We start from the raw sequence: 27,481 nt of genomic DNA, 5'->3' as shown, positions 1-27,481 counted from the left end.
GCAATCATTGATTTCACAAAAGGTTCGTACACTTAAGTTTTGGAATATAAGGCATCTTATGTACGTGTTAGGTAAGCCGTATAGGTATTGATGTGGGTCCACCAGCTTGAGGAACAAAGAAGAACGTCTGGTACATGTGACTAGAGTTTATTAAGAGCAACATTCCAAAAGGGCCAGGAGAGCAGGAATGTCCAATGTTCTAAACCCCTAGTGGCCCATTTGGGTGTTCAAATTTATGGGCTGGCCCATTGAGATTAATCACCTCCAAAATCCTTGTCTCCATTTGGTTGTAAGCAGAATTAAAAGAAAGGGAAGATAAAATTTTGTAATCATTACTTTACATGATGTTATCATTAATTTCAAATTTTTTTATATTCGATTATTAAATTTACCTTACTTTGCATTCAAAACCGTTTGATATAAAAAGTATCATTACTAAATATGCTAAAAAATTAAATAATTTATATAATCACATCAGATGACATGTACAATGATTATAATTTACAAAAGTTTCATTTTTAAATTTAAAATTTTCACTCTCTTTCTCTTTAAATTTTCCTTTGCAATCAAATATTGCTATAGTATAATATTGGATGGTTAAATTCTAGCTGATCTCTATTCAAATTTGTTGACTATAGTTCTCTTTGTTTGGGTTTTGATTTCAACTTCAGATTGAATCAAAAATAGTTTTTGATAAAGAATTTGAAATTGTTTGGTTGCACATGTTATTTGACCCAATTTCTTATCGTAAATTTTTTTTTTTTTATTTACATCCCAGAGAACTATCCAAGGGGACTTCACTCACACACACATAAGAAAAGGGATTGAAAGAAGAGAATGCGACTACAACCAGTGCGCTATGCACTAGATTCACATATCGCAGAGTTTCATCATCCTGAAATGGACAACTGAAGCTTGTCGGTTAGAGACTCAAGAGTCAAGAGTAGTAACTGTGGGGTCGCAGGCCGTGGGGTTCACAAAACTGAAGTAGAAATACACTTGTACGGACATACGGTTATATTTATACATACCTTATTACCGGAGTCCTCCCTGTTTTTTTATAGCCGCGCAATTTGCATCTTCCAGTATACGTGAGTCGAACAAGTCGTTCGGTTTAGTGTTTTGACGCGCGGGCGCAAAACGAATGCCTACGCTGGGGGCTGTAGGGCAGCAGTGGCAATGGGAGAACGCCACTGCAGGCGCCATTGCTGGATTCGCAACAGTTACTGTTCTCCACCCTCTCGATGTCGTCCGTACTAGGTTTCAAGGTCACCATTCTTTCTGTCTCTCTCTCTCTCTCTCTCTCTGTTTCGATGTTTCTTTGTCCTGTTGGTTGACTCGCCATTGTTTCTTGAATGAATTATCAGTTAACGACGGTCGAATCTCCAATCTCCCATCGTACAAGAACACCGGACACGCTATCTTCTCAATAGCTAGAACGGAGGTAGGTTCGTTTCTCACTTTCCACTTTAACTGATTGTTTCTTCTTTATTTAGGTTTCTTTAAAGTACAAAACCAATCGCATTTATTGTTCATGATCTGTATAACCACAATATGAATCAAGCACTCAATATATCTGTACTACGGCTAACTGGATCCAATTTCTTGGTAGTAATGGAATTTCAAAGACTACAGTGGCTATCGCCTTTGCAAGAATTGCCCATTCGGTCGATTTCATAACCGAATCGTCATTATTATAAATTCATTTCTTTATAGATATGGAAATTAAAGGAATACGGTAGTGCAAGCAAGGATATCAAGTTTCGATCAGGAGTGGCCAGTGGAGACTGTGTTTGGTGGAGAAGGACAGTCTTTCTTTGCTTTAGACCCAAATGTACGAAGACAGTGATCCATTTGTTTTGAATTCTAAACGGTACAAGTAGAGAAAAACTGTGAAAGGACCAATACATCAATCAGGAGACCCGATTTAGGCCCAAAGTAACTTTTACACATTCAGTATTTCGATACAGTAAGATAAACCTTCTAGTCAGCATTTAGTTTGGATGAGGCTGAGTTGTTGTTGTAGTAAGATAAATCTTCTACTAAATGTCATTTAAAGTTAAAACAGGTCACTTAAAGAAAACGAAAAATTAAATTTAGGTCCTTTCACTTACGAATTGTGGTTGTTCATGAGCAGATATGATGTTGGGTTTACATCTTGTAACCTTGTGTTTCCTTTTATCCCAGAGGACATACCCTTTGGAAAGATCCTTGTCTTTGTTGCCTGTTGGGCAATTTGGAAAGAATCCAATAATGAATCCTTGCTGACAAGAGCTGCACTTTCGAGCAAATAAACAACCCGGTGTAAAGTCCAATTTTCTTTTGGGCTTCAATCCTGGTGGAGTTTAAGGTATTAAAGTTTTGAAGGTTTCATTGACAACCTCTTATTATGTTCAGGCTTTTCCTTATCTACAGATCGATTTCCTTGTTTGTTTCTATGAATGGGGTTCCTTACCCCCTTCCCCAACCTAATTAAGAAAGAATAAGTGAAAAAGAAAAAGTGATCAATGTCTGTAAGTTATTGGTTTCTTGAAAAATGGGATTTTTATGAGGTCAGATTCTGTAGTTTATCATGCTCATTATTAGAAGACTAATTATGCTGGCCCATTTATTTTTCAGGGATTGAAGGGCCTCTATGCAGGTTTCTATCCAGCAGTTCTAGGTTCAACTGTTTCTTGGGGTTTATATTTTTTCTTGTAAGTGGTACTTCGATGTTACCTGGTTTGTGTAGATGTGTTTACATAACATATGGATTGGATGCCAATCTTCAAATATTAGAAAATATTCGGCTAATGCTTAACTTTTGAAGTTCAATGCTTTAGTATGAAGTCATTATGTTTCCATTCATAAATATTCAGTGAAAAATTTACCTGGCCTTCTGACAATGAGAACTCAATGTTGTGTTTGATTTTCTTGTACTTTCTCTATGCCCTCTTTTCTGTTAAATATCAGAATTCATGACAGCATAAGAATCTTGGAATTCCCAGCACCCCCAACCCAAATAAAAGGGAGAACTGATAACTTGTTCTTTGAAATCCAATTGACATTTTATGGAGTTGTATGAGCTGTTTTTATTTTATTATATTTTATGGGAGCAGGATCCCTCATTAGTGGCTACATCTGCCATGTTGCAGCTTGGTTGGAACTCAAACTTTGTGGAAATGTTTAAACTTTTGGCCAAATCAGACGTTGCCTCATGAAATTCTAACAAATACTGTTGAGATGTAAATAATCATATTCATTAACTTGGTAATGTAAGTTTAGACCTTTTTTTAGTCTCTCAACTCTCAAGTACTTATGACTCAAATAGAGCAATCAACCTCCCCTGCTGGTTGTGCAGCTTACCTAAGCAAATAGAAAAAATCTAAATTGTTGTGCTGCTGAAAAGAATTAGCAATGAAATCCCATTATATCATTAATGACTTAGAGCGATTTTAAGTCACTTAAACAGCTGACTATTTGGAAAAACTACTTAAGCCACCCCCTAGATCATATAGGGTAACTGCAGATCAAATATGAAATCTAAAAATCATCCCATGGCCCCGAATCTGGATCCTCAAGAAAAGTGTGCAGTAAAACTAATTTAAACTTTCTTTCTCTTGCTTCAAGTTCCCATCATTGATATTTACTACGTCTGCCTTAAATGGCAATCTGTAACTCCTATGGCACTTGGACAATTCTGTATATTTTTTACTTAAAGAACAAGGAACGTATTATTTTAAACTTTTCTAATACTTCTTGTTTCAGAGTGGGTTATGGCACTTCAATTTTCCCACTGTGTGAAAATGTTAACAAATCTTGGTAATTATATAGCCACAAATTTCTGCCGTTTTCTCTCTTAAATACCTAAGCAAAGGCAGATAAATGAATCTGTAACTATTTTTCACTCGGATTCTTGCTTATTCTCTTAGTATATATATTATTTCTGCCTACCTAATAACCTCCCCCCCACCTCCCCCAACACCCCCCCAAAACAAAAAAAAAAAAAGCTATAGCAGAGCCAAACAGAGGTACTCTAAAGGGAGTGAGGAGAAGCTGAGCCCTGGTCTTCATCTTGTTTCGGCTGCTGAAGCAGGTGTTATGGTTAGTATGTTTAACTCCTTTGAAATGATTTTCCAGACTTTCTTGGGCTGAACTGTTTAAACAAGATGGAGTTCCATTAGTTCTTATCAGAACTGTTATTTTCTAAGTCCCATGGTTATCCTCAGCTGCTGAATGCCTTCTGGAAGATTTTACTAGCTGCTGCCTCAACTTCTTATTTTTTTTTTTTTACCTTTTCCTTTTTCCCTTCTGAGTTTTTGCATGTCTGGGTTCATGATTGCAATTTGTCTTCCTTGACTTGTTTGTTCTTTTGGCCTCCTCAGGTATCCTTGCTCACAAATCCTGTTTGGCTTGTAAAGACAAGATTGCAGCTGCAGAGTCCTCTTCATCAAACTCGACGTTATTCTGGGTTTTATGGTCTGTTTCACATCTTCTTGTGCTTAAGTAGTTATTCTTATGCTTTCTAAGTTAATTTCTGTATGGTTTCTGAGATTTCTCTCTCTCTCTCTCTCTCTCTGTGCCTGTCAGAAAGTCATCTAAATTTGACTTCTGTTCATTGAAAATCTTAAAATTAATGGTTTATTTATTATGATAGTTAACCTCGACTTTGCATAAATAAAGAAGCTAAACAGAAGATAATCACATTGCTTCGAAAAACACCTTCAGGACATCATGAATGTTAGGGCTTTTTACCCGACTCCTAATTCCAAACAAACCCGTTCCCCATGCAAAGATGTCCTTTACTGTGGAATATCATCATAAAGTTAGAGACAGAGTATCCATTTGATGTTAATGATTGCTTTCATGTGATGTTCATTTCTTTTTTCTAAGAATTTGATAAAACAGATTCTACCTTCTATAACATTTCCACTAAGGTCTTCAGTTTTCTCCTTTCTGTAAACTAGTTTTCAACTCTCTAATAAAGAAATTGATATGAGAAATGCTAAAACTATTCTTATTCAAGTGCAATTTTGGTTATGTGGTACCTATACCCCCCCCCTCCCTCAACCAAAAAAAAGATATAAATTATATGGTATTGTAAAACAATGTACCTTGTTTGGATTCATTCATTTCTATTGCGTACCTTGTTTCGATTCATTCATTTCTATTGTGTATTTCTGTTTCGAGTTATAGAAATATTTTATGCTTGTGGCTGGTTTTGATTGCTGAAATGTGAAATGGTTTTTTATTCAGTAATTCTTCTGTTACATGTCTCCAAATCAGATGCATTAAGAACCATATTGAAAGAGGAAGGATGGCATGCACTGTATAGGGGGATTGGGCCTGGCCTTTTGCTTGTAAGCTACTGTGTTGCTCTTTTCTTTTTTTTTTTTAATAATCACTAGTGACAGGGTTATGTTCATGAGATCAGCATGTAGCAATAAATTTTTTTTGTGAGAAAGAAAGCTACCCGCTTAGGTGTCTCTATGCTCTATGCCTAGACACAGGCGGGCACAAAAAGGTTGCGCTGCCCCCCTGCCCCATGCACCGAAGATGCCTCCTTGCAGCCTCCCATTGGTCTTTGTGCCGGTGCAGTGGCCACACAAGCGGGTAGTGTTCTCTTGCCCATGTTTTTTTTATTGGTAAGAACCAAGGAGAGTTGAACTCATGACCTCTTAATTGTGGAGTTGGTCCTTACCAACTGAGCTACCCCCTTGAAGTGGGTTGACCTGCTGACACCAGCTTAAAGAACATGCCACCTATAATGTCATTTATGGGAATCCAACTCATTGTTAACATTACTTGCTCTCCCCCTCATTCTGAAAAGTTTGAACATGCAATTCTGTTAATTAGTGGCTAACTTGTGGCCCAAAAGAGAACTGATAATAAATGTCTAATACACCAATTTATCAAGATTCATGAATATTACCATTAAAGAGGCCCAAAAATAAAAAGGTAAAATTCCAAATGAGTCAAATTTTATCAAAGCACTAAGCAGGACCTACCATTTTGAGCCATCTGGTTCAGAATTGTCCACCAAAAAACTGGATGGTTCATGTAAAGCATGCCTTGTGATGCTTGACTGATTCAATCATCAGTCCTCGCATTGGCCCTCCACGTGTGTTTCTTCCCATGTTTTGATGTTACACTAACCAACTGACCTGAAGCATGTCTTGTGATGGTCTGATTAGTCATATCATCAGTCTGGTTTGGGTTTCAAAACAGAGTTTTGGCATAAATAATGACCCCCTCACACCCCCTCCAAAAATAAAAAAGGGAAAGAGGGAAAAATAGGAAATAGAAGGGGATATTGAATGGTGATGATATGGTGCTTTCAATAATCAAGAGAAGGCTAGTGAAGAACTCCAATAATCTTTGTGGTGTTGTTTGGAAGTGTACCGCACGATGAATTGCTATGATGAACCATGCATAGTTTACTTTGCTTTAATAGGGTTGTCTGTACAATACATTTCGTAAATTTCTTGACATTTCACTTACCATGTAGTGTAATATATTGTTTTGGCTGGATATTCTTTTTATATATAAACAACAGGAACGATTTGTCAGATCCTCCGCTTCGTTTGTCACGGATGAAGGACCTTCCCGCTAAAGAAGTGGAGCATCTCGGCTTTCTCCGCCTTTGGAACCAGGCTACTTAGTATACTACGGAAGGAGCCCAGAAGGCGTATTTTAGTATTTTCATGCTTATGCATATGAAAAATTTTATTATTTTGATTGATTTGCGGGATGGCCAAACGGCTTTGAAAGCCAGACATCAGCGGTTTTTTGAAATGATGGGGCTATTAAGACTATCAAATGCTAACGAAAGCATGTGTTATGCAAGGAGATACTTCGCTTCGTCTAGAAAGATGGCCTACATTCCGTTGGAAAAGGAAGGTTCCTCCAAGAGTTCGATAAATCTTGAATTTAATCATATTCTTAAGTCTGATTGATCTGCTTTTATTATTATCTACGCTTCACAAACTTAGTTTTCAATCCTGATTAATAATACTGATTGTACAAGAACCTTAGTGTGCTTTCCCTGGTACTTCCAACTTATGTACATATTTCTTAGCAGGTTTCTCATGGTGCCATACAGTTCACTGTGTATGAGGAGCTTCGTAAAGTTGTTGTTGGTGTTAGGAGTGAAGAAGGCAAAAGCAGTCCCCATAATGGTGATAAAGTTTTGGTAATACATCTACAAACCTAAAAGTAGATATTTGCTAATAGTAAAGATTTTGAATTGATAACCTTCCAAATTTCTAGTTGAAAGACTAAAAAATGGGCTCCATGTTACTAAGCAACAATTGTTGTGTTATTAGATGATGTTATTTTGCATATATCAAATAGGGAAAAAAACTTGTTCATAAGGCCCAATGTCGAAAGGCCTCTCAACACGGCCAGATAACTGCCATGCGGCAGCTCCATTGACATTTAAATTTATGGACATGCTGTCCGATCACCTAATCAGTTTGGAAAGTTTAAGTCGAATACACTTCTTCCACATAGACTACCTTATCATGCTGGAATTCCTTGTCGTCATCAATCTTATGATACTGACAACTGACAAATGTTACTGCCATAAGAAACCAAGTTGTCTGATCCCATTAGGGGCATATTGATTAGCTCCTTAACCATAGGTAGTAAGGAAGAATGATTAAGTACTCTTGAGCTTAAATGTGGTTACACCGAACTTTTAAGCAACAACAAGAGCAACAGTGGATCTGGGCTAAAGCATGCTTTTATTTCTTACCTGAGCTCTTAAACCTGCCATAGTCTCAAAAAATTTAATTCTCAGTTAAATCTGGTGGCATGATTCCACCCTTCGAGCTAGATGATTAGAGTTGTGGAAGATTATCCCTTGTCCTCTTCTTTGATTTTTAATAATTTGCATTTTGTATGATTTCACAGAATACTGTTGATTATGCTGTGCTTGGGGCATCTTCTAAACTTGCTGCAATTCTTTTGACATATCCATATCAGGTAGGAGTTTTTTTCCCCGTGTGAATGCTCTGCTATTGTCAGTTGTATGATATTGTTGTGGCATTCCTTCTCCGTCAGGTTTATGATGATGTTTTTGCCATTCCATATCTTTTATTTATTATTTTTTTTTCCAGGTCATTCGAGCAAGGCTTCAGGTACATTAAATGTTCCCTTTCTTTTTCTTTTGCCTGCATTTTGCAGTTCTTGAATTGTTAAATCAATTAGCTAAAAAGGGGGGAAAAATCTAATTAGTTAAGTAGATGAGACCATGCTACTAGTGATGTTGGTTTATGCTCGAAAAGCTGGTGATAAGCAAGAAGAGAATAATTTGAAAGAAGAAAAGAGAAATCCCAAGATACTGGCTGTTATTTCTTGTTATTTATTAAATTTTTTTCTTCACTTGTCTTATTTGTTGTAGCCCTGATTTTGATATGCTTTTGACACTTCTGCAGCAACGCCCGAACATTGATGGAAAACCACAATATATGGACAGTTGGCACGTTGTCAAGCAAACTGCTCGGTCAGATTTTCTAATCCTACACATCATTCTGTTAGATGATGATTGCCAAAGTGGTGTCATAAATCTGTCTACAAGTAGGGAAGGGGGAAAAAAATCGTCTGCAATTCCGATCTCGTACAATTCCGTGAAATACCACCTTTAGGGGGTGACACGTGTATTGATACCAATGCAATGGTCCAAATCTGATTTAAATGCCTCTTTATTGATTTAATGTTTTATTAGTTGTACCAGATCTGGACCATTGTATTGGTATCAATACACGTGTCACCGCCTGAAGGTGGTATTGCACGGAATTGTACGAGATCGGAATTGCAGACGATTTCAACCCAAGGAAGGGGTGGATTAAGTGGGGGCCCACCCCAGCCTGCTCCTACTGGTTTGGAATTGGGTTGGATATTGGTATTGAAAACCCAAGGATCAACCCTGCTCCATGCCATCCCTGGCAAAGTATTTAGACAAAGCCAAGGAAAGCCCCGGGGAAACTGTGTCCATAGAGGTGAAGATGGCCTTCGTGAATTCAGAATTTGAAATCTACAAAATATCTGCCAGTCTTCTCTCTAAACCCAACCCTAACTTATTTTTCTCTTTTAATCTGGCTTTTCAGGTTCGAGGGTCTTAATGGGTTTTACCGGGGTATCACATCAAACCTACTGAAAAATCTCCCAGCTGCTTCAATAACATTTGTTGTTTATGAGAATGTCATTAACCTCCTCAAACGAGTAAGAAGAACTGAGCTGTGAAGTTCCCCCTTCCTAATCTCAGAGAGAGAGAGAGAGGGTGTAATATTACGATATTCATCATATACACACACACAAATCGCACAGATTCCGACATTTTGTCACATAAAAAGCAAGAAAATTTTGCCTCATGTAGTAGTTATATAAAGCTTCTTGATTCTGCCACTGCGGCACCCATGCATTCATTTGGAACACTCAATTCAACGAAGCCTTGTCTTTACTAAATGTGTCCAGCTAAGAGCTCATCTATAATATTGTGAAAAAATAAAAAAAAATCAGCTTGGCTAGGTTTCTATAATCACTTGTATTTATTCACAAAGCGTCAAGGAACTTGTCTAGGACACATGGGATTATCAACTGAGCTTAAATTTGTTAATTACTTTCGGATGTTGGATCTTGATAACATTTTTATAAAACAAAAGCTTAGTTTGCTGATTACTATATTGTGTGCCCTCTGCAGTAATCTGGGTCTTTTAAGTACATGTTCACATTAGAATCAGGTTTGTCAGTCGTCAGACAGCTGGTTAATTCAAAATCATGCAAACATAAAGCTAGTAAATTTACATTTTATAAGCATACCATACTCTACTTTTTAAAACTAAAATAAAATTTACATATTATATAGAGGAATTATCACTCCCTTCTTCTGAACTATGGTAAAATATTAACTTGACCCTACACCTATAAAAAAATATCACTCACCTCCCCCTAAACACAGATTTTAAGTCAGTCAGATTTTTCTCTATTTACATCCTAATGGTTGAGAAATAAATAGACCGATAAGGTGTGTTTCCTCTCCAGTGTAAATTAATAAAACAGAGAATTAGATACATCGTGCTCTACAGACGAGATATCCCAGCCTATCTGGATGTTATTTTCACCGTAGAAATAGCAGATCCTGTGGTGGATTTTGAGAAATGCAACGAAGAAGCTTACGCAAGAAAGAACATGATGGTCTTTCAAGTTCCAACCACACTTATATCTTCCGTATTTTATTTTATTTTTTAACAAATACCGTGCAACATACTGCTCCATGTCGAATGGGAAAAGATTTCGTTCTAGATTTTCCTGTGAATGATGTCATTTATGACTAAGTTTTCCTTCACCATAGAGAAGAGTCCGTTCTCCACTAGTTACGTGACAATATTATTGAACTACGGATTCACGCACCCTATTATCCAGGATCACAAATACTCCTTTTGGGTTCAATTAGAGTGTCAAATCTCTATGGTGAGGGGCTTCTTCCTTCACAATGTCTGAGTTAAGAGACTCATCAGTTTATAGGATTACATTTCAAAATGATTTTTTTTTTTTGGGTTCTTTGATCAAGTGGCTTAGAGATAGTACACCAATGAGGTGCAATAAAATGATATGCCATCTAAGAAGGCAGTGAAGTCATTTCATATGAGAGGAGAGACATGCAAAGGTACTTAAGTACACTAGGCAGCTTTGACAAACTTCTTCCCTTTGGTGAATAATTCAAGATGACTTAATGACTAAAGCTTCATCACCCTCAATCCTCAACTATATTGAAGTTATCTTCAATCCTGAAGCATTGAAATCAGACTATCAATTGGGACCAGACAACCGAATAATAAATGGGGAGTTACTGCAGCTGCAATGGGCAACTCCTGCACCTCAAAATTCGTGTGGAGATCTCGAATGAAAAAAAAAAGCACATACTTTCACACGCTGTGGATCATGTCTCCATCTGATTCAACAAAAAAATCAGTCAACCCCAAGCAGTTTGGAGTTGGGTCCTAAAGGGATCCGCACATAGTCTTCAGGTGTGAAGGTTACAGTGTCTATATGCTCAGCCCAGCCAAAATTTAGGACCCTTCAGTGGCCGCATCAGCCTCACATGGTAGTATCGACCAAAATGAACTGTAAAAGTGAACTTTTTGACCAAGGAGTTTGTCACTAAGAGAGAGAGAGCTCATCTCCCAATGGGTTCGATGACTTCAAGAGCCTCGTGATGAGGTGCAAAGGAATTTCAGGAACACGACTCAGTAAGTTAGTCAATACATTTCCTGTTCAATAAAACAGAAAAAACACCCAGTGATTCTTACATAGAAATCCCTTGCACATTTGCCTCAAATCAGTGAATGAATCCTCTTGCCATGGCTTGTCTTCATGCACCAAAAAAGGGCACAGAAAATGCATAAATAGGTAATATTGACCTCAAAATTTTTCCTTCAAGATGAAACAATCAAAAGAGTAGCAGACACACAATAAAGCCCAGGGCCACCTTTGAGGAATACTCACGATATAAACAAGTCAATTATGCCTAACTGCAATCATCTTCAGCTTCTACTTGCTTTCCGAATTTCCTTAGTGCAAGGGAATATATTGTTTTCCTTTTAACTGATGTTCCTTCAGACACCAATTTCACTGCCTATAAGAACATTTGATCGATAAGACAAAAAGCAGGAATAACTGATGAGCTGAAGGATAAGTAGTAATAAGCTGAATGAAATAATGACCTATAGAATCAATTACATAATCCAAAGGACAATCAACAAAGTAGAATTAGAATATACAGATTAAAAGCCCAGAGTTTCTGACCTTGGTCTAAAGTGATGAAAATGAACATCAAAGGCTACCAAGATTTGTAGGAAAGATTTTAGAATGGACATTATTCATTTTTCTTTACTCATAAAGAGAACTATGGTAAAACAAACTTAATAATCCAAAAGAATAGATTACCATTGAAAGACTGTGGCCACTGGAGATTAAATTTCTCAGTTCCTGCTCAAGTTGAGCTTCTGATGGAGTTTCAGCAATAGAATTAGCCTTTCCTTCTATCAAGACTGTTATCTCTCCCTTTGGTTGGTGAGTCAAAAACACCTCTTTTGCTTCCCCCAAAGTGCCCCTCCAAAACTAATGAAGTATCATGCATATTAGAAATTTAAAAACCATGAAGGACACACCACAGAAATAAATAATGTTTCAAGCATTTTGACAATGCCTGTGTAAAAATTATTTGAGACAAAATAAGGGGATCACATCCAAAAGTCTCTTAAGTCTTAAGATTGTAAATAGGGAGGTCTCAGTAAGATTCACCTCTTCATGAAGTTTAGTCATCTCCCGAGCTATGACACACTGCCTGCAGTGTTAAGAGTCCAAAAGAGGTCTCAATGGACTGTTTGGAAGTCAATTCTAGATACAAAATGGTATTAACTTGCATTGTAATGCCACAGATAAAGGAGTTCCTTCCAAAACTTTGACCTTGAGTCACTGAAAAGTGAAGAAGTTTCTTCCAGAAACTGATGAAGCTTGTGTGGAGGAACAAAGAATATCTGCGTCACAGTTTCTTTGGAAGAGACCAGCAGCCTCTCCCTCCTTGAGCCAGCATGTTTAGGAAGAAAACCAACTGCAATGATAAATAAGAAATTAAATACAAATTGAAAGAAACTTTGACAAAGTGGATTTCCAGAATGGAAGCATGTAGGACATACTAAATTCCTGAACATATTACCAAATGTGAACTCATCAGTGGCCAAACCCGATGCAGAAAGTGCGGTTACAAAAGCAGAAGGCCCAGGGATAGGAATAACAGGTATTTTTTCATTCACACATAACTTCGCCTGCATCAATTTCAAAATACCAATTAACAAGCAATGATTAATTCTCAATGAGGACCGCAAATCGTAATCATTAAATGAAATCCAAAAAGTACAACCATTTCTTGTTTCTCCAGAATCAGCTGGGATAGTTTAATTCATCAGGAAAATTGCTTATACTTCATCTCTTCCATCAACACTCATTTAAACTTTTTCTCTTTTTGAGGAATAACTCACATTTAGCTTTTAGCTGATGTTGACCAAAAAAAATTTATTATGCCTGCAAGTATTATTGACCAATCAATGGTCTTAAATTGGAGGGATTGCAAATCACACTTCAACATAAGACATTTGGAAATGATTTCAACTCATTCCCAAGCAGTAAGAGTTCTAAAGAGTTAGCTATGTTGCTAAAGATTAATACTAACAAATAAATAAAAGATAGTAGAACCAATACATTAAGAAAGAGGATAGGTATTGTACAGCTAGGAGCGTTATATCTGCCTAAGCCGCAGTAGTCAAGCAATGTTCTCATAGAACATCTAAATGAAAACATGAAGCATCAATTGAGGTCCTTGTTTGGCCAAGGGATGTGAAACCCGACGGAAGAAGATTCATTACATTAATCTACTTCCTCACACTTGAGATCTTTTTCCATAATGCAAAGGGGGAAGGGGTGGTCTAGAAGTAGATCCTAACATATACTCACCAGTTCGGTGCCAGGGTCACTGATGCCAGGTGTCCCTGCATCACTGATTAGTGCCACTATATTGCCCTGTTGCAGCTTCCTCAATATGGTATTTTCTCGTTGAGATTCATTGAATTTGTGATAACTCAGCTGAAAATCTAAAGCATGCAATCAGTAAGAAATGTAGAAAAAGCTACCACCATGCAAGAAATGAAGTAAATGATAACTTACAAGGGGAGTTTTAATATTGTAGTACTGGAGCAACTTCCCTGAATGTCTGGTGTCTTCTGAAAGTATCACATCTGCTGATCTTAAGACACGCAGAGCACTGCACCAATATAAATGCAAGACAGATAAGAAGCTGCTGGTCCAAAAGAACAGGACTCCTCTTCTCTGAATTACATTATGTGTGTGTGTGTGTGGAATCAGATTTTATCCCTAAACAAGAGGAGAATCACCATTTGCACAGACAAGCATAAACATGGACTAATTGAAGTCTTAAACTTAGAGCAGCCAACTAGAAGAGGAAGACAAAACAAGTTCATTAGCGGCAAATGCGAAAGCATAGAAAGCTTTTGTAACATTCAGCAAATACAAGACATACCGTAAGGTGATATCTTCAAGATTTCCAATCGGGGTTGCTACAAGATATAAGCCAGATTTCAAAGGGCCCTGCAAATTCATAATGCAAATATAGGATGAAATAAAGTGTTAGGGGAAGCATAGTTTTTAAGGCGCTGGTAAGGCGACGCGCTGATGCAGTCTAGAGATGGTAAGGCAGTGTTCCGCCTTACGTGAAGTGGCGCCTTATGGGTTTTTTTTTTTTTTTTTTTTTTAAACACATTTTAAAATTACTTGATGAAGATTCTAAATATTGATTTTTTATTGGTAGGTGTATGATTTTGATAACACTTGAGATGTACGAGATCAGCTTTACTCCACCAAAAATAACCTAAACAAACAAAACAAACACACGATTCACAAACAGGGTTTGGATTTCGTCAAGGGTTTAAGAAAGGGTTTTGAGAAAGAATCAAGGAACAAGGAAGAACCACTATTCCAGGCGACCATTTTGCTCCGGTAACGGTGAGCTTCATTCTTCTTTGACAAGAGTAGAAATATAGTGGATGACCTTAGGGCTTAGGCACTCATTTTGGCATCATAGAGAAAAATATAATAAATACTTGTATTTTTTATGTCTTCTTTTCTTTATATTTATAATTTTGTTTCACAATTATGTATTTATATTAAATGTTAATATGTTATGATGATCGGTGATTGATGATTGATGAAAATGAACTTAGTTTATTCGATTTGTTTTCTTGATGAATATCTTACACTGATTTGCATATGAACTTTTAATATTTATTTAACATATGAGTAATAGGGTTCAACTAGGATTTGAGCCAAATAGATTGGTTTTATAACGCTTTAGTCAATAACACGATGCTTTATGCTCGGCTTATCCTTAAAGCAGTCTGAAAGACCCTCAAACGCCTCCGTCGCCTTACCACCTTAAAAACTATGAGGGGAAGTATGGAATGATGTAAGCAATACTTAGGTATATTCAGAACTAAGAAACTCAGAAGGCTCCGCTTACGATGATGCCACAATGGTGCACATCTTAAAATTAGATGCAAACGCGCATCACCAACCTTGAATTGTTTCTCAATGAAACACAGAGAACTTGAATTCAAAGTGCCAAGCACCGAATTCAGGATAAGTTTACCAAGAAAAACCTAGATGAGGTTTCGGTTTTACCCTTCTATTTGCATCTAAAATGCCGTTTAGTGTTCATGGAAAACAATAGGAAGAAAGAAGAGCAGACAAGAAATCGACTGGAGCGAGGGAGAGAGAGGTATGGATAGAATGTTACCGCTTTGGAGGGTTCTTTTTCTTCTTCTTCTTCTTCTTCTTGTTCTTGTTGATGATTATGAGGAGTCTGAGTGTGGTCTGGAGTTAGTGAAGGGTTTGGCGGAGAGCTGGATGAGAAGGAAAACATGCGATGCGTAAGGCGAAGAGGAGAGATTGATGAAGGAAGGAGTCGGATTGATGAAGGAAGGAGTCGGAGGGACACAGACAGAGCTGCTGTTGTTGACGACGTTGTTATAATTCCCTGACATCTCCACCACCGCCGCCACCATCTTCCAACTCCAGGTTTTTGAAGAACATCCATTCCCCTCTCTCTCTATCTCTCTCTCTCTCTCTCTCTCTCTCTCTACCCCGCAGTAATTCAACTTCAGTACGTCTTGGGTACCCCCCCTTTTCGAGAGGAAGTAAGGATAAACATTGGAGGGCTATTTTGGTCAATTACTCTGAATAGTCAAATGTGTGAAAAGATTCTCACAACGCCAGTATGCGGATCATCCTTTCACATTTCACTGTTCTTAAATAATCCTTTCACATAATTCTTTTTATCAAACAAGTATAATTCTTTTTGCCTTTATTTATTTAGTTGAAAAAAGAACGAAAAAATTTGTGAAACAATCAAGGGGAGAGGCTGGGTATATCGCAGGCTAATGGCTCGTTGTGTCTCTTTCTTTGCCCTTCCGAAATGTCCCCTTTTCTTTCTGTATGATACCCTATCTCACACCTCCATTGATGTCACCCGTTACCCACCACTACATGTGCCAATGTGCCTATCCCTCGTTCTAGGATTTACAGGTCCTCTAATTTGTTTGCTTTCTTGGTTAGGGAACCAGCTTACTTGCTGATCTCCAAGGTATATTGGAAAGCAAATGCAAGAAAATAGGTGGATAAATGTAAACTGTCCCCAACCAGAGACTGCAGAGATATAGGAACCTTGGAAGTACAGTAAGGTACGAACCAATTCTTCATGCTTAAACCATGTCCTCCAGACCTCCACAGACGATGCAGAAATATCATGAACCAACGATTTGATCTTTTCCAACATCTAACGATGGATATGCGTGGAAATTATTAGATAGGCCAAGTGTTAGATCTGTTGGCTTATGTGAACCATATAGCCTACCATATATAAATATTTCCTTAACAATGGAATCCCTTCAGTTTAAGGGTACCTACTCTCCAACCTTGAATTCAATTGTGTTTAAGAGTGGTAACCATGGATTAGTAGGGCAATATTACGCCATCTGGAACTAAGCAGAAAATAACTTCTGTTCCTCTGTTATTCATGTTGGTGGGAAAGTTAGAGAAGCAAGAGTATGATGATCTCTCAACGCTAGGAGGAGCACTTGGAAGATTCAGTAGATCAACCGAGAGAAACTTCTTCATAAAGTGTGTAAAGCTATCATATCGAGTAACAAAATTCCCTGATCACCCTGGTTCCTGCAATCACCTTCTTCTATAGATGCCAATACGATTTCTGACATAATGGAGGTAGGGAATGCAATATGCAGCTAATGCACCAAATCCACATGCATGTTCAGATGCCACAATGCAGAAGCAGATTTTCGGTCCATGGAACCCCCTACTGCACGATTGAAAAGCATTCACATGTCCCATACAGAGCAAGGATTAGTGATGGTTTTAGCCAACCCATAACCCAAGCATTTGACCATAACCAAATCTACCCTTTCATGGTAGAGGAGAAGATACCCAGTCTGTCCATCAAAGATGAGTATATGAAACAGATATGATCCAGGCTGTAAGCAAAAATGCATGTGGATGTTCATAGCTCATAGGTACATGGATCCTGATGATAAAAGAAATGCAAAACATTGAACTTAACACATCAGCTCTATCCAGATTATGCAACAGATGATAACATGAAGATTCAGAGAGTAAGATTATGATTTAAGACGCAGGAAGTAGTACATTATCCAAGTAACACAATCAGGCTTTCTGTAAGGTTCTTAATAACTATTTTGCTAAAAACACAAACTACTCTTCCTCTATACATACTGGAGATTGCAAATTTACAGCATTTGCAGTAGGGCAATGGAAATGCCCCTTTTTGGGGGCGCGGGGGGCAGGGGGCAGGGGGCAGAGGGTTGGTTTTGGGGAAAGGGAGGGGGTCCACCTTTCTTTCAGAAGGCAATGCAATCTATCTACTTTCTTGACCCACCAATCAAAGGCCAATATTTTAGTCATTAATTATGATTACACTTTGTCATCATGGAACCACCATCTTGTCTCCTTTGGAGACCTACCATTCCTACAGTTCTTGACATAGCGATCATTGTCCGCAGGTCGTTGCTGCACACAGCCAAATTCAAAGATGTAATTTCAACTAAATAAGCGAAAAGAATTTAGTTTTTTTTACTTTTCCTTCATTTTTGTTTTTACTAGATAATAACCAATTAACTTAAGTGGCATTGGATATGAACCTTCACAGTAGAGCTTGATAGCATGGAGAGAATGCTGATACAGATGGAACTAACAGTCATGGCTGGGGACCAAGAATCATACAAAATATCTGCCTCACAGAAAAAGCAAGGAAATGTCAGTTTGAAGGTCCATATTTGGATGGCGTATGCATTTTAAGACACCAATGCGAGATTATCTTAACTGCAATAATCAATAATGAAGCAACACTGTACCAAATGCATAACACCTGACAAAATGTAGGAATTCTGGTCCATAGAGGTGACAATCAGTGTCTAATAGAGAGAAGTCCGAGCAAAATTGAGTTCCAAGTAGTCCATTCTGAATTTTCAAATAACTAAGGTGCCACCGTTGGTTTGGTGGTAGCCTGGTAAGGTCTCCAGCTGCTGATAGCAGAGACTCAGAATCCAATCCCTCCTCAAGTTGGGGTTGGGTTATGGGGTGATTCACCCAAAAAAAAAAGGGGGGGTGTTTAAGGGGTGGGTGAATTATCATTTTACTCAGAAAAGAAATTCTAATAACCAAAATGACTAGAAACAAAAGAACAGACGATTGTAATTGCCTCAAACAGGGCTGTACGGTTACTGGAATCAATTGGCTTTAAAGCCTGGACCACCCTGATATTGTCAAACAACTATACTAAGTCTCTCAGAAGGTAAAATCGAATGACAATGATAACTGGTTCATAGCATATTGCTCCCAATTAAAACAGAGGATAATCCAGCATAGATCTCAGCTGCTCATTGCATTTTGCCATTTTCCATTTAACTGGATAGGTTTCATACCATTGTTTTCCAAGTGGCTGGGCAAACTTAGCAATGGGTTGGCCTGTAGCCTACATGTAAGTCATCTAGGCATCAACCCCACACACTTGAGGGCCAGATTTTGGCTGAGTGCTCCCAATCCTCTACCAAAAAAAAAAAAAAAAATGAAGAGAGGGGGATGGGGGAATCTATTCATAAATAGAGAATGTGGCATAATACACAGAAATCACAAGCTAGTGTATATAAATTAACTTCGTTCTTGACATTGCCAAAACAAAAATACAAGGTAAGAGGCGTATAACCGTATATGATAGGAATTGTAGCCCAAATATAATGGAAACCGAAGTGCCCAATCTTGATTACTTAAATGAACATCCAAAGCAGGCAAGATCACAGTTAGGAGCCGTTTGGTATCGTTCTTAAAAAACGCTTCCCTCAGTTTTTTTTTTCGTTTTATTGAAACAAAAAAACGCAAAAAACTGTTTGGTACGCCGGAGCTGTGTTTCAGCTTTTATGAAACAAAAATTTAAAAAAAAAAAGGGAAAATGAGGCAAAAGTCGGAACTCCAAAAGCGAGTTCCGACTATTACGTTTCGTTTCAAAATCCCTAATTTGGAACTATCGTTCCCGACAGCTGGAGCGTGAGGAGCATCTGCAGGTAAACTCTTCTCTCTTCTTCTTCTCTCTTCTTGTCTCTTCTTCTCCTCTGTTCGCGTACTCATTTCTTCTCCTCTGTTCGCCTTCTACTCTCTTCTCCTCTATTCGCCTTCTTCTCTCTTCTTCTCCCCTGTTCGTACTTTTGTGTTTTTTTCTTCTGTTCTAACCGTTTCTCCTTCTTCTTCATTTACTATAATCACAGATCAAACAGGAATGGGATTTAGGGCTTTTTTTGAGTGATTAAGATAGAAATATATTTTGGGTTGAAGAAGATCAAGCTTCAACGTTTTGAGGAGAAATTTCGATCACACGCATAGCAGGTAACATCTTCTTCTCTTCTATTTCTTCTTCTTCTCTTCTGAACCTCTTCTCTTTCTTCTTCTTCTATAGGTAAATCGTTTCATTTTCTACACCATATGAAACCCTAATCGCGTTTGTGAGAGAGAGATGGATACAAAGAGAGAGAGAGAGAGCGAGATGATTCAAAGGGAGACACTTTGCTTCCCGTTTCTTCCGCTGGTCCTCTAAAGCTTTGACTGAAATGGCAATCCAAATCTCATAAAGGAGAGAGAATCCATTCCATCTCTCTCTCTCTCTCTCTGTGTAAAAAGACATTGCACAGAGTGTTGGTTCTGTATTTTCTCACTATCTTTATGCATTACACGGTTTTGATTTCTCATCAGAAAACACGTTCATGTTAGACCCCACTCCATTATTCATATAACTTTAGGCTTCTCATCCAAACTGAGACCCCTCATGTGAATAGAGTTTCTTTGATGTCTAATTGGAATCTCTCATTGTCAGCGTAAACCAAATTGGATATTTCTAAATTCCCCACTGGCTAGAATTTCATTATTAAAATGTGTTATTGGTATTGTTTCTATAGAGAGTATCAATAGACTTGGTCAATCTTTATAGTCTGTGAGGGAAAGGGTCCCCTTCTTCAACTTTGCTTCTCTTTCCTCTTGAAAAAGTTCAATGAAGGGCAAACCACTTCAAAGCTTTGTCCCTTTTCTCTCAAGTCTCTTGCAGTTTTTTCTCATTTAACCCAATTGGGTTTTCTTTCTTTCTCCATTTCCATTTCTGTTTCTCCTTCAACTTTGGAAACATTAATTACAACTTCAATCTCTCTTCTCCAAGCATTTAATGGCATTCATATCAGTTTCTCATTTCATCCCACACGGGTTTTACTTGCGTTTCATGTCCTTAGACAGAACCCACTAACCAATCTCGTTCCTTCTGCTTTTTCTAAAGATCTCTCTGTTTTGCTATCAAACCCAATTTGGATTTTTCTCTAGAAGCCCTTCTGCAGATCCTTTGTCATGGATCTACTGAACAGGTTTTATTATCAACATGAAACTCAAGTTTAATTCAATATTTAATTTCAACGACCCTAATCACATCTATTATTTGTTATAGGTTGATAACCGTGGATGTGGTATGTTTGTATGGTTGAAAGATGAAACACATATCTCTATCATATAACGTACATTATGTTCAGAAAACTCAACATCAACATCATCCACACCACCGTCCACTTCAAACGAGTACATGAAAGGATATCTGGAAGTGACACTTAAAGGATTAGAGGACCAAACAAATAAGGTGAAAGACATCCTCCATGCATTCAAATCTTTAGACTTTGACAAAAAGTGAAAATTTGGAAAATTATGTAATAATTAACTGGGACAAGGCATTGTTAATTTTGTATTTTATTCATCCTTTCGGAACCATGTTTTTTTTTTTAGTTGGTATGTAATACTTTATTGTCCCAAAGGATTTGTATGCTTATAGTATTTTAATTTTATTTTTGTAATTATTGACTTAAAGAAAAGAAGAAAAAAAAACGTTTCTGAAACAAGCATTACCAAACAGCAGAACTGTCATTTTTTTGCTCTGAAACTGTTCTAGAAACAGATTTACCAAATAGCCTTAAATCGTTTAAAAACGGCATTTTGACACAGAAACTAAAATTTCCGTTTTTGACACGAAACAGAGTTTCTGGAACAGAAACGATATCAAACGGAGCCTTAGCAAAAGCGTTTAAGATGGCATTTCTGTTTCTTACCTCTTTAAACACATTTTGCCATTTGTCTCCCAACAATACATGAAAAAATGGCAAACAGCCAGCAATCTGTTTTAAACGCATTTACAACATGTTCCCCTTTTTTTACCTAGGACTTGTTGAACACAATGGCTTACTTAATTGACCCTATCTCTCTCTTCAACTCCAATTGACCTGATTCTTTCGTCGATGTAAAGCTGACTCAAACACAAAAATAAGAAGACATACCATAGAGAGAATGATTGGACCTGTAGGGATTTTCTTAGCATTGAAACTAGGGACCATGGTCTCTTTAGGCTGTGATGTAAGGAGCATACAAAGGATGAGTGAAGTGTTTCAGGTGTATAGGGCGGAGGTGTAGATAGGTTTTTGTAAGGGTCTAGTGGAGATCTTGGTTTTCCTGGTGTGGTTGGGGGATGACCTTGGCATGCAGTTCTTCATTTTCTCTTCCTTTTGCTACATTCCCATGTATCACTTTTCTCTTATAACAAAATTGATCTGTTGTTGCTGATTCAGAAAACAAGGGCAGACCAACAACAGGTATAGAACCTTCAACCTACGAGCTACGACAAAAACAATTTACTACATTCACATTGGAAGGGAACCAAAATCAATAAATAAAATATTTTATTTTGTACAAGGGCATGGCAACTATTGTTTGTATGTACATATGCATGTAGATCTGTATGTATATGTAGACTACCCTTTTATAAAGGGTGGTCTATGATCAGGTCGGCCACAAGGCCAGTTGTAAATCAGGCTGATTTACAATCAGCAGCAAGAAAAGGCCTACCGCTAGATAAACATGTACATATGTAACTAGAGGTGAAACAGTCTTGGGTTGGGCCGGGTTTCTTAAAACCCCAACCCAACCCTGCTGGGCCCATGCCTAGGCCCAACTTTGCTGGGTTCATGCCAACCCAGCCCGGCCCTAATTGACCCTAATCGGGTTGGGTTGGCCCTAATTGGCTATGATCTTTGTCATTTGTGTTCTATGCCAAAAAAAAAAAAATCAAATGATCAATACACGATTAAAATTATGAAATGCAACACAATATAGGATTACAGCTCTAATTATATTATATAAATCAGTGTTAAAATCAGGGCCACGTCGGGTTGGTCCGGGCTGGGCCTAGGCCTCAACCCTAACCTTGAAATATAAAAAATAATAAAATATTTCAAGGCATGAAAATAATATTGAATCATGGCCTATTAGCTGAAAAGAGCAGCTTTCAGTGCATGCAAGGCAGAAAGTGACTGAAAAGCAGGTGAATAAGCAGCCTTCCAGCTAGCCCCCAAAGATTTAAGGTGATGAAATGTGACAAAGCACCAATAGGCAAAGAAACCAGTCAACCCAAAATATTCCATCATCATTGAAAGTACAACAGAAGATACCAATACATAAACTCATAATGAATGAGCCACCCGCCTTACAACAAACACTACCTGTGGAAACAAGATAAAATTCATCCCCGAAGACCCCAACACACAGAAAAAATAAATGACTAAATAGAGAATAAATACAAGCATTAAACAACAAGATATTTTCGCACATCAACACAATAAACATCAAGCTTTTCTATATAGATGAAAAACCAACAGATATCAGCATTAAAAGATTTGACAGAGAGACCAATCCTCCCACATCGCAGGCAGTACAAGCCTACAATTATAGCACATCTATAGGGTCACCCTCATTCTGAATGCAGGGGATTGCAGCCACAAACATGGGTAGGGAAAGTCTCTGTAGCATTGTGCCGACAAAGAATCAGCATGAATGATCATACGCACAAGCAGATGAAATTTACCTAAACATATATGGCCGTTACTGTAAATGTGGGGATGCAGCGGAGCAGGAGGGATAAAAATAACCTGTCCAAGCCGAAAGAAACTTATAAAAATTCAAGGAACTCTCTGTTTTATAATACCAATAAAAAACAGAAGATCGGATCTAATTCCTACCTGCGGCGCTTCCATAGGGTAGTGCTCAGGAAAATCTACTTGAAGCTGATAATTTTCATTAGCATATAGAGTTCCCGCAGCTCCAGCAACTTCGATAATCCATCTTCAAAAAAACAAGGGGGAAACAACTACCCAGGCAACTTAAAACGCAAATTAAGAATATGAGGAAGAATAAAAAGACAAATGAAACAATAAGAAATTTTTTTTTTTTTTAAATACTGAAAGCGAGTCGAAAAATGAGACCTAATAAACCCTAACCTTTGCAGATTATCGGTGACTTTGTGTTTGAAACCTGCGGGAGGATTAACCTGCCACTCAACAAGTTCTTTCTGGAGCCGGTTGCATGCGATCTTGCTCAGAGCCTAAAAAGGAAGTTACAAGTAGGAGAAGAGAGAAGGGAAAAACAAAATTAGAAATTGACATACATTAAGAGAAGTAGAAATTAGGGTAAAATTTGATACAAAAACAGATCGAGAGAGACAGAGAGAGAGAGAGAGAGAGAGAGAGAGAACCTTGCGAGAAGGAGCGGAGGAGCTGGTCATGCTTCTTCCACAAGGCAAGAGAAAGAGAAAGAGAGATTGGAGGAGCGATGGAGAAACAAAGAAAGAGAAAAGGGACCTCTTTATCACGTCCGTCTTCACTTTTTTTTTTTTTTTTTTTTTTTTTGGGTTGGGGGAGTGGGGTGGGGTTTGTAAGGTCCGTCTTCCCTAATTGTATGGCTCTTTTGTCGTTCTTCATTTATTTCTCTCTTAAATTAATGGATTGATTGCTTTCTGTGGTATGCGAAGGAAAGACTCTCCGCTTCACCCTCACGGTTTCTCTCACTTGGGCACCGTTTGATAACGTTTCTCTCATTTTTTTGTTAAAAAATGATAAAAACGAATTTTCATGTTTTTGAGAACAGAAATGAATTTTTGGTGTTTGATAAATCTATTTCTCAGAACAATTTGTGCACACATTGTTGTTTGATAACATACTCCTCACTTTTGAACTTAAAAAATTTCATTACTTTTGAGCTTGAGAAGAGTCACGCTTCTCACTTTTGGATTTTTTTATCGGGCACAAATTTACAATTTGTTGCCTTCATTTATCTAGAAACAACGAAACAAGTTATACTTGTTTCATTACAGCCGTTTCTTGTAACATAAATTTTTATAAATTCCTATTTATGTTTTTAAAAATGGGTGGAACAAAACAAGATTATCAAACGTTTTTTATCCCATTTCTCCGTTTCTAAGAATAAGAAAACGCAGAAACGCATTTTTAAGAACGTTGTCAAACTATATCTTGGTTTTTTGCCTTCTATTTTCTCATATTAACCCTATATAAATCAATCAATGACAAACGTGTCCCCATGTTAGTGTTTTATATATATATATATATATATATATATATTTATAGGGGTAGATGCATGAAAGCACAAAAGGGAGGAGATAAAGGCAAAAGGAGGCACTACATGATAGGACTGAAAACTCAATCCCATAATAATAATAGGGAGAAAGAAGCATCCAATGGGAGGGGACATCTGAGCATCCTCAGTGTAGAGGTAGCAAGATCCTTCTACTCTGTTGTGCTTAGGCATGTACCTACACCTAGTCAATAAGGTTATTTCTTCCATAATAATAATACGGCCTACATTTATTTTTTGTTTAATATGATTTCACTGTCAAAGTATTTGAGAGTAAATATACAGATATAATCATTAATATATATTTGGTAGAATAATTCACATTCTTGAGTAATTGAATATAGTGAAATTGAAGGTATTTTAAATAAATTTTGCTAAGTTGCAAAAACTGTAGAAAAGAGAGAGAGATTCTCAAGCAACATGGTCGGATGGCAATGATGGTTGGTTACTTGAGTTGTTGGGTTTATTTCACCTTTTTTATTAGTCTTTTAATTATTACAAGGGAAAGGCTGGGCACATCATTGATGTGCTGCAAGTTAGCACCCAATGTGTCTATCTCTCTTCCTTTATTTGAAATGACCTTTGCCCTATAGATACTGTTAATTAACTTATTTCACACACGAATGATGTATGACAAATATGTAGCATTCTTTTACCCTTAATTTAATCAAAATAGGTATTCATGGCTAACTTGTATTATAAATATATCTTATTAAGTCAAATTGAAACAAAATGTTTCAAGAAAGAAAGCTAAGGAACTTTTGCTTTTAAAGGTCCCTAGCTTTTTGGTGATGTTTGCCGTGTTCCAGTTCCATCTTTTCCTTTTTATCTAGTTATTGAAAAAGAAAAGAAGCATCTATGAAGGTTCCCACAGATTTAATAACTCCCCCAATCCTATATTAGAGGCCATCCTGATTCCTATATTTCTTTAGAACATATCCTTACCTGCATTAGTCATCCTTTCTAGCATCTTTGATTATAGGAAATTCTCTGATAAAGAGTTCATTTAGACTAAATTGGATAGATATCAGGTTCATTGTACAATTTCCCTTCATTTTTTTTTATTCTATATATTGAAATTAATTAATTAAAGATATTTAAAGATTACTTAGGTACTTATATTCAATCTTGCAAAGGATGTCTAAAAAGGACCAAAGCCTTCTCTTTCTATTCTCCCCACTGAAAAAGGATTAGGGGGGGGGGGAAATCTTCTTCTAACCATGCAAGGTGACTTGAGAGACACCATTTATCTTTTTGCATATAAGATAAAACATCAATGCTCACATTTTGAACATCTAAAATACCCTTTATTATACATAAGTTGTTTGAACTGTAGGTGTTACTCAACGGGCAAAACTATAATGGTGTTAAGCTCCGTGTAACCATGTTACAACCACAACCCACTCCCTCCCCTAAAAAAAATATTACCCAATTTAGCAATTAAGAAACAAGAAAGAATGATTGGCTAGAGCAAAAGAACTTAATTTCAGGGGATAAGATTCAAGGCTGATACAAAACCACTTGAAAGTGTTCCTTTATAAATGTTTTTGGGCAAGAGAGCCATGCCCGTCTACCGTTCTCCTGCCCAGACAAAGCTTGGCGTGAAAACACACAGTGTGCACAGGGGAAATTGAGTTTTTTCACACTCAGCTCTATCTGAGCATGGGGTATACTAGATGGACAATGTTCTTGGATTTTATAACACCATCTAACCATGAGTTGAATTCTCATCTTATCTAACACTACTAAATGAAAGGAGTAGGTTTTCAAACTTATTTAAAAAGATAAAAGTCGGAGAGATTCTCTGGACCAACGCACTTCAATTAATCCTCGGAGAGATTAACGGAGCAACCTACCGTCACAGTCTCCACTTAAATCGTAGATTCAGATCAGAGTCGGTCATAACTGATCCGGATTTCAAATGTTTCAGAGCAATTGATTCTAGGAATTTTGAGACCAGATCGCTGGGTTTCAGATCTAAGGGACCAAATCACAGGTGGACGATTGTTCCTATCATTTTATGTATATTTTAAGTTATTAATTATCGTATCTAAGTAGTACTTCAGACACCCAACAGTCAAGTTGGAAGTTAAGAGAAGGGGGTATTCCATGGGTTCCTCATCTTCATCTCCTTCGCCATTTATATATATCAAACGTATAAAGTAAAGCAACCGACCTCGTGAATCATTCCTTTTGGTAGTTATCTTCTTATAATATTTCTCTTCCTGAATATTGGTGACTTCTTTATTGCTTTACAATGTGGGTTTCTTAGGGCCTCAAAGCATATAATGATTCCAAGAGTTATCAGCTTGGATTGCTTAAACTTGTCTTGGAACTGATGCTTGAATCCATCTTTATCTTTAAATCTGAATAATATGAGAAAGAGCAAAACTCCATTCCAAGTATTAGAGTCTTCAGCCCACGGATTTCACGAGTTATACACATTAAAAATAAGTGAGAAGGTTCTCTAAGCAAGCAATACAAGGAGCACACCCATGAAGTACGACAAAACAGTATCATATATAAGAGGACAGCCAATTCATTTCATATAGCTACAGAGGTGCTAGCATACCCTACCCCGGTGGCTCAAAGAACCTTTTCCCTTATAATAAAACCTGTATTCATAAAAGGTTACCCAAACCCCACCCCCCCAAGGTAAAAAAAACAATAAAAAATAATTCTTTCACTAAATGAAGTCACTCCAACTACTTTTTCATGTTCTCATGGTGACCTTTCAATGAGACTCCATTTCAATGAAGATCTTGTGCATTAAGATGCTCTAGGAAACCAAAATGAGATGGTTTACTCCAGTATGGTTGTACAAGACTGGGTGGCAGGCCAACCG

The 27,481-nt window shown here is 37.4% G+C and overlaps 3 protein-coding genes and 1 long non-coding RNA gene across 7 annotated transcripts; 2 read left to right on the top strand and 2 right to left on the bottom strand.

Moving 5' to 3' along the window:
• Nucleotides 1-1,056: 1,056 nt before the first annotated feature.
• On the top strand, nt 1,057-9,447 carry LOC122074557 (folate transporter 1, chloroplastic). 2 transcript variants are annotated; one of them, XM_042639430.1, is made up of 11 exons: nt 1,057-1,268; nt 1,359-1,444; nt 2,620-2,696; nt 3,990-4,083; nt 4,365-4,458; nt 5,266-5,339; nt 7,061-7,171; nt 7,894-7,965; nt 8,100-8,120; nt 8,418-8,485; nt 9,090-9,447. In XM_042639430.1, the coding sequence occupies exons 1-11, from the start codon at nt 1,145-1,147 to the stop codon at nt 9,223-9,225; spliced, it is 957 nt and encodes a 318-aa protein (XP_042495364.1). In that variant the 5' UTR covers nt 1,057-1,144; the 3' UTR covers nt 9,226-9,447. The 2 variants fall into 2 exon arrangements, with proteins under 2 accessions (XP_042495364.1, XP_042495365.1); XM_042639431.1 differs by having other exon boundaries at nt 1,060-1,268; nt 1,368-1,444.
• A 1,655-nt stretch (nt 9,448-11,102) lies between these two features.
• Nucleotides 11,103-17,065, bottom strand: LOC122073888 (ribosomal RNA small subunit methyltransferase I). Of its 3 annotated transcripts, none has more exons than XM_042638579.1 (10): nt 15,350-17,065; nt 14,078-14,145; nt 13,705-13,801; nt 13,495-13,623; nt 12,701-12,809; nt 12,451-12,595; nt 12,286-12,328; nt 11,929-12,102; nt 11,488-11,617; nt 11,103-11,351 (listed from the first exon to the last, which is right to left on the bottom strand). In XM_042638579.1, exons 1-9 carry the CDS (start codon nt 15,647-15,649, stop codon nt 11,510-11,512), a joined length of 1,173 nt encoding a protein of 390 aa, XP_042494513.1. In that variant the 5' UTR covers nt 15,650-17,065; the 3' UTR covers nt 11,103-11,351; nt 11,488-11,509. The 3 variants fall into 3 exon arrangements, with proteins under 3 accessions (XP_042494513.1, XP_042494514.1, XP_042494512.1); XM_042638580.1 differs by having other exon boundaries at nt 11,103-11,252; XM_042638578.1 differs by having other exon boundaries at nt 11,287-11,617.
• Nucleotides 17,066-17,218: 153 nt separating this feature from the next.
• LOC122073889 (probable ubiquitin-conjugating enzyme E2 18) lies at nt 17,219-23,897 on the bottom strand. Its single transcript, XM_042638581.1, has 6 exons — nt 23,741-23,897; nt 23,487-23,590; nt 23,229-23,331; nt 23,075-23,138; nt 17,784-17,872; nt 17,219-17,652 (listed from the first exon to the last, which is right to left on the bottom strand). The coding sequence occupies exons 1-6, from the start codon at nt 23,768-23,770 to the stop codon at nt 17,557-17,559; spliced, it is 486 nt and encodes a 161-aa protein (XP_042494515.1). The 5' UTR covers nt 23,771-23,897; the 3' UTR covers nt 17,219-17,556.
• Nucleotides 19,137-20,676, top strand: LOC122073890. Its single transcript, XR_006138898.1, has 3 exons — nt 19,137-19,202; nt 19,404-19,521; nt 20,621-20,676. It is a non-coding gene; the product is annotated as an uncharacterized LOC122073890 (long non-coding RNA).
• Nucleotides 23,898-27,481: the final 3,584 nt, after the last annotated feature.

The sequence above is a fragment of the Macadamia integrifolia genome, chromosome 3 (assembly GCF_013358625.1).
Source record: "Macadamia integrifolia cultivar HAES 741 chromosome 3, SCU_Mint_v3, whole genome shotgun sequence".
Lineage (NCBI taxonomy): Eukaryota > Viridiplantae > Streptophyta > Magnoliopsida > Proteales > Proteaceae > Macadamia > Macadamia integrifolia.
Note: the sequence above shows the minus strand (reverse complement) of the source record. Positions and strands in the feature narration are given on the sequence as shown.

Coding starts and splice junctions, on each gene's coding strand:
- LOC122074557 (XM_042639430.1), top strand. CDS start 1,145: ATGCCTACGCTGGGGGCTGTAGGGCAGCAGTGGCAATGGGAGAACGCC. Junction 4,084..4,364: donor CTGCTGAAGCAGGTGTTATG/GTTAGTATGTTT, acceptor TGGCCTCCTCAG/GTATCCTTGCTCACAAATCC. Junction 8,121..8,417: donor TCATTCGAGCAAGGCTTCAG/GTACATTAAATG, acceptor ACACTTCTGCAG/CAACGCCCGAACATTGATGG.
- LOC122073888 (XM_042638579.1), bottom strand. CDS start 15,649: ATGGATGTTCTTCAAAAACCTGGAGTTGGAAGATGGTGGCGGCGGTGG. Junction 13,624..13,704: donor ACAATATTAAAACTCCCCTT/GTAAGTTATCAT, acceptor TTAGATTTTCAG/CTGAGTTATCACAAATTCAA. Junction 12,103..12,285: donor TGACTAAACTTCATGAAGAG/GTGAATCTTACT, acceptor ATACTTCATTAG/TTTTGGAGGGGCACTTTGGG.
- LOC122073889 (XM_042638581.1), bottom strand. CDS start 23,770: ATGACCAGCTCCTCCGCTCCTTCTCGCAAG. Junction 23,332..23,486: donor GTCACCGATAATCTGCAAAG/GTTAGGGTTTAT, acceptor GTTTTTTTGAAG/ATGGATTATCGAAGTTGCTG. Junction 17,873..23,074: donor TAACGGCCATATATGTTTAG/GTAAATTTCATC, acceptor TCTGTGAGGCAG/ATATTTTGTATGATTCTTGG.